The sequence below is a fragment of the Podarcis gaigeae genome (genome assembly GCF_964106915.1).
Source record: "Podarcis gaigeae genome assembly, chromosome: 5".
Taxonomy (NCBI): Eukaryota; Metazoa; Chordata; class Lepidosauria; order Squamata; family Lacertidae; genus Podarcis; species Podarcis gaigeae.
Genome location: NC_139681.1, coordinates 3,050,727 through 3,056,726, shown reverse-complemented (window position 1 = coordinate 3,056,726; position 6,000 = coordinate 3,050,727). Strand labels below are relative to the sequence as shown.

Below are 6,000 nucleotides of genomic sequence, written 5' to 3'. Positions count from 1 at the left end.
ACCTGGGATGATTACTAGAGTTCTGTGTAAATGGGAAGCCCAGAGCGCTCTTAGAGGAATGGGGTGGGGGTAACCTGCATGCCTGGGAAGCAGCTCCTCTCTTCAAATAGGACTCAGCACCATCTGCTCTTATTGAAATAACATTTGACCCTCAGTTAATCTAATCCCCACACAAACAGCGCAGCCGGAGGGAGGCTGACAGGCTCCGGCCAGATCCTCCTTTTGACCAAAGATCACTCTGCATCTTGTTTGGATAAGATAAAAATGAGATACCCTTTAAGCGAGTGTCCTTTAATTGGAGAATTTTTGCATCGCTTCCTTTGCCTCCTTTTTTCAGCTCCAGATTTTCTCTCAGCCATTAAGACATGTACATTCAGGACAATCTGTAGGAAGAACGGAGACTTTTAAACTTTCCACTGAGCGGCTGGGAAGCGGCCTTGACTTTTTCCGGCATCCCACTTTTTTGTTTATGTGGGATTTTGCTTGAGAGAGAGAGAGAGAGAGAGAGAGAGAGAGAGAGAGAGAGAGAGACTGAGACTCTGTAATAAGAAGAAAACCGGGGGGGGGGGGGAGAGAAGGACCACCCCGGGATCCAGCAGAGGACTTTTAAAAGGCCCCGCCTCCAGGCTATGTTTCGCCTTAAACGTCTGCAAGCGGGATAATTGAAAGGAAGGCAGGAAGGCGGCAAATTAACTCTTCACACAGTTACTTTGTAGCGGGTAATCCTCGCCGGCTCCTTCCTTCTCGACCCGCCCTGAGTGGCCAGGAGGACTTTAGCCGAGGTAGGAGCAAGAAAGTCAACTCACACTCAAACAGAGGGCCAGGGAGGGAGCGAGCCAGAGTGAAGCCCCTGCCTGCGGCTGCTGCGCTCTCCTTCCCGGGACCCTTCCTGCCGCTTCCGCGCCGCTCACTGATGGAGAATCTGCGCAGGATCCGGCTTCTCCTTTTTCTGGCTTCGGCGCCTTTGTGCGGCGCGCAAGGTAAGCAAACAGCTGCAATGCTGCAAAATGTTTGAATTGCGGGGCGAGGACGAGGAGAAGACCGGCTGCCTCCCCCCTCACCCGCCACGGGCTGGGAAAGCCAAGATTTGACCCGGGGCAAGAGAGTCTGCTCTCGTGGAAAGTGTGTGTGTGTGTGTGTTTTGGGGGGGGGGGGTGTCTTCTAATCATTGAGCCTGGCTGGGGACTGAAGCCCCTCGAGTTGGCGTGCAGGTTACTAGTTTCTTGCAACTAAACCAAAGCGCCCTAGTCTGCCCTATTCTGAGTGTAGTTGATTTCGACGAGACTGAAGTTATTTTTCCTTGAGGTTACTTTACGAGACCCAATACGTGGAAATTTCAGAAACATTTTCAGAAAGGAGAAAGGAGGAGACAAATTCATTTCAGAAGCCAGCTCTTGCTCACTTATGTGGTGCCGCTTACTTCCGAGTAAATATGCTAATTGATAAATCTGTAAGGTGTAACATTATTTATAACTTAAGCATAAGAGATGCTTTTGCCTTTCTGGTCATCCATGCTCCGAGTGTGGATGTGAGCAGGGCTTTTTTCAAGCTGCAACTCTCTGGAACTCAGGTCCTGCCCCCTCAGGTGGGCGCCATTGCCATTCTAAGAGAACCAGGGGAGCATTCAGGTTGAGTTCTGGCACCTCTTTTTCTTGCAAAATAGCACTGGGTGTGACCCTAGTGTAAACCAGGCATTCCTCCTAAATGCCCTGTTAAACAGATGCCCAGTTTACGCCATCAGGGCATGGTGCACATTCAGTGTTCTCTGTGTGGTGGAAGAAGGAAGAGTATGGCCCTGTTAAATGTACGAAGGTTTAGGTGCTGATCTGTATGTTCTGCCTTGGGGAAACCTGTGGCCCTCCAGATGCTCCTGTCACCCCAGTCATTTGCCCTGCTGGCTGACGAGAGTTGGAGTCCAGCAACGTCTGAGGAACCACAGGTTCTCAAGCCCTTCTGATGTGTAAGGGGGGAAGCATTTTTCTGGAGGAAACTGTGATTCTGTTAAGATTAAAAACACAAGTAGATTCTCAAGGGGGCTTGCAGCAGATTATAATAACTCAGAAAAAACCCTCCACATGTACATGTGTCACATATGTGGCTGATGTTTGTGGCTGGAGAATGTCTCCCTATGGATTCCCTCTGCATTCCCGGAGCTATGGGCAGGTGGAGCTGTGTGCTCTGTCTGACAGGGCTGGGGAGGCAAAGTTCCTCACAGCTGCTCTCCCCTGGTTGATGGTTGGGAACAGGCTGGTCTTCCCTTTGCCAGAATGTTCTTCCTGGGAGGCCTGGGCTGCCAGCCTCCCAGGGGCTCTTGAGCCACTGTTGGATCATTAGAATATTTTAATTTAATGAGATTAAAATGACCCTTTATTAGGACTAAAATTCTGGTGTGGGGTATAAGCTTCCAAGTTCACCAGGTCGATTTTAAAGTTAGATGTTGCCTTAGTGTCTGCACATAGGAGAGGAAATGTGAGTTGGCCACTTTGGCCAGGCGTACTACTGGTGTGCAATCCTCAGTGTGGACCCAAATGCCACCCCTGAGCCAGACTAGGATAATAGAACTGTAGAGTCGGAAGGGACCCTGAGGGTCATCTAGTCCAACCCCCTGCACTACACTGCAGTGTGTAGTGTAGTTGGGTATTAGAGTTGGCCTCTGGGAGGTCTACATTCACATTTGAAGCTAACTGGCTGGTCTTGGGCAATCAGTCTAATCCACAGAGGGGTTGTGAAGATAACCTAGGAAGGACCCAGGTAAGATTAATGCTACTTACTGTTTATGTTGTCATGCACCTGAAAGGTTCAAATAAGTTTCTTTCTCAGTAATCCTTACTCTTGTGAGGTGGGCCAGCGCTATTTCCCCCGTGTTTCCAGTGCAGTGGTTGAGAGACAGCAAAGTCACCTTGCAAGTTCATGACCGAGATGACATTTCAACTTAAGACTTTGAGGTCACAGAGCCACATTGCTAACTAATGACTACATATCTAGCAGTTCGAAAGCAGACCAGCGTGAGCAGAAAAATAAGTAGCACTGTGGCAGGAAGATAGATGGCATTTCCATGCGCTCTGGCTTCTGTCACGGTGTCCCATTGCACCAGAAGCAGTTTAGTCATGCTGGCCACATGACCCAGAAAGCTGTCTGCAGACAAATGCCTGCTCCCTCGACCTGAAAGCGGAGATGAGGGCCACACCCCATATTCAAAGCATTTACAAAGCACCTTTGTTGTTTGAGGAATTCCAAAGTTATCATCATCTTGTTCTGACAACCCTGGCAGATAGGTTAATAATTCCAACTTTACAAGCGGACCCCTGAGACTGATCATGAGGGTTTCAGTCAAGAGTGAATCATCCAGTGCACAATCCTGTAAACTGGTTCATCTGGGTACGTAAAACAGCCAGCTTAGTAATATAGCCAAGTAACCATCTGGAAATGTGTGCGATGGGGTTAATGGGTGAGCTTATGGTTTGTAACAGGAAAAAGATCACAGCAACCTTGTGCAGTTGTGTTTTTGGAGGCTATGATTTGTTCCTGCTTTGGGTTGGAGCTCATAAAGGCCTTTCCCATCCTGCCACTCTAAACATTCTTAGACCTTGTCTCTCTTCCAGCTCTACAAGTCTGTGATTCTCTAGATATAGATCTCCATGCATATAGTACTCTGCAGGAGAAAAGGAACGGTCTCAACAGGAATGTGCCCACTCACCCCTAACTTCTGTGCACTCAACACAACATTTGAAGGGGCAGCTGATGGGTAGACTCTCCATGCGATCGGGAACCCTGAGGGTTATAGGCGTACATTTGTACGAATGTAGGCTTTCATTTCAGGCATTGCGCTGAGTGCATAGCTGTTGAGGCTGGTCCAGTGGGTGATGTCCTGCTTCCCCTTCCATGCACCTGCTCCCTCTGTGTGCTGGTGAGGGAGGTGTGGGGACAGGATGAGTAAATGGCGCTACTGTAATCCCAGGTTTTCTTCTCCGCTGGTACTGTCAAATGGCAGAGTCCATTAGGGCGTATCATTTTAGGGGGGGGGGGAATTTATTTTTTGCAAATTTATTCAGTGAGGGGGTATTTAAAATATGTTTTGGGTGTGAGGAATTCAAATCCAATATTGTTTTTGTGATTGGACAGCATTTAGCTTGGTAAGTCTGAATTTGATGAAGAAACATATAAACTGCTTTTGGAAAACCAACTAATATTAATTTTACCTTCTGAAAATGTTAAAAGGTAAAGGGACCCCTGACTATTAGGTCCAGTCGTGGCCGACTTTGGGGTTGCGGCGCTCATCTCTCTTTATTGGCTGAGGGAGCCGGCATACAGCTTCCGGGTCATGTGGCCAGCCTGACTAAGCCGCTTCTGGAGAACCAGAGCAGCACACGGAAACACCGTTTACCTTCCCACCAGAGTGGTACCTATTTATCTACTTGCACTTTGACGTGCTTTCAAACTGCTAGGTTGGCAGGAGCAGGGACCGAGCAGTGGGAGTTCACCCCGTCACGGGGATTCAAACTTCTAACCTTCTGATTGGCAAGTCCTAGGCTCTGTGGTTTAACCCACAGCGCCACCTGCATCCCTCTGAAAATGTTAGGTGATGCTTAATAATAATAATAATAATAATAATAATAATATACAAATACTTGGCAATCATTTTAAATGATTTCTGTGCAATTTTATGTATATTTTACTTACAAAACAAAGTTATATTAATTTAACCAAAATATCTTTTGCATTCCCAAGTTGTGTTACAACTTTTTAGCATCCCTCAATTTTCAGAATATGAAAGTTGAAGAGTTCAACACACCATGTGACAGTTTGATTTGCAATTTTTAAATTGAAGGGACTAGTATTGAGGGATGTCATAGTAACTACCACATATAGGCCAATAACTTCATGGATCTAATAAAGGCATTACTTTCTCACTTGAAGATGGTTTAATAATGTGTGGGGTGTGTGGTAGGTCGGCAAACCACAGATTTGCTCATCTGATGGAGCATCACCTTCCTCATTTGCTACATTTACATTGTGCTTCTCAGGTGCTCAGGAAATGTCAACAGAGAAGCACAAGACTAGGGGTGAATTGCCCACCACTAAGCAGATTATGTTCTGAATGTTTTGGAAGTTCACTGTCGTGGACTGGCTGGATGCTGAGGAACCTCCAGGAGAATTCCCATGAGATGAAGGCTCAAGGACTGGGGATTGGTAGTAGTAGGATGATGAATGGTGAGAGGGAAAAGACTGGGAGGAGAAGGTATCAGAAGGTGAAATGTAACAGGGTTTAGTGAGCAGGAAGAGTCTGTGGCAGAGAGCAGTCCAGAATCAGAGGCAGAATCAGAGGCTCAAGAGGAGAGGGGCCAAGAGGCAGAGATGAGTCTGGCTGGTGAAGAAGCCAGGGGGTCTCCCCCTCCTGCTGTGACCTGATCTCCTCCCACCTGGTGTCTCAGAACCAGAAGGGGTATGAAGAGGGTGAAGCAAAAACAAACAAGGTGACAAAGTCTCAGGTTGCCTGGGAAGGACCCAGGGGAGGAGAAGACTTAAGGAACTGTGGGAAGGTGGCGACCTTCAGTCCCCACAATGGCTCATAGGGGCACAATCTACCGGGATGAGTTGCTGTGCTCACTAGGCCTGGCCTCCTGAGTTGACCATGTTTCTTTGAATAAAGAGTTAACTTGTGATTTATTGCCAACCTGCTCCTGACATTCAGCATGAAATAGATGTGTTATCTGCATGCTTGCTCTCTGTTCGGTGCACTCAATATGGCAGTAGATGCTTGGGTTGCTGTATTTTGAAGACACATTTGCCGACTTCTTTTAACTATGGATCACTATGATGACTCTCATTTTACATATCCATGAAAAAGAGGATGTGTCCTAGAAAAAGAGGACATATGGCAACCCTACTAGATGCAAGATTGTACCATCCACTATTGGGGGTCATTGCAACCACAAATTTTATCTGGCTACCCAGGCTGGCTCAAGTATGTGAACCTCGGTAGCATGAGAAAGGCCCCCA

General features: G+C 47.3%; 1 protein-coding gene across 3 annotated transcripts in view; it reads left to right on the top strand.

Moving 5' to 3' along the window:
* Nucleotides 1-265: 265 nt before the first annotated feature.
* The window catches only part of FBLN1 (fibulin 1), a 55,608-nt gene continuing 49,873 nt past the window's right edge, over nt 266-6,000 (top strand). Inside the window, exon 1 of one of the 3 annotated variants that reach the window (XM_083738749.1) lies at nt 266-980. In XM_083738749.1, the coding sequence (XP_083594875.1) occupies nt 914-980 (67 nt within the window). In that variant the 5' untranslated portion in view covers nt 266-913. The remainder of the gene's footprint in view (nt 981-6,000) is intronic. The other 2 variants (XM_083738750.1, XR_014564191.1) reach the window with 2 other exon arrangements.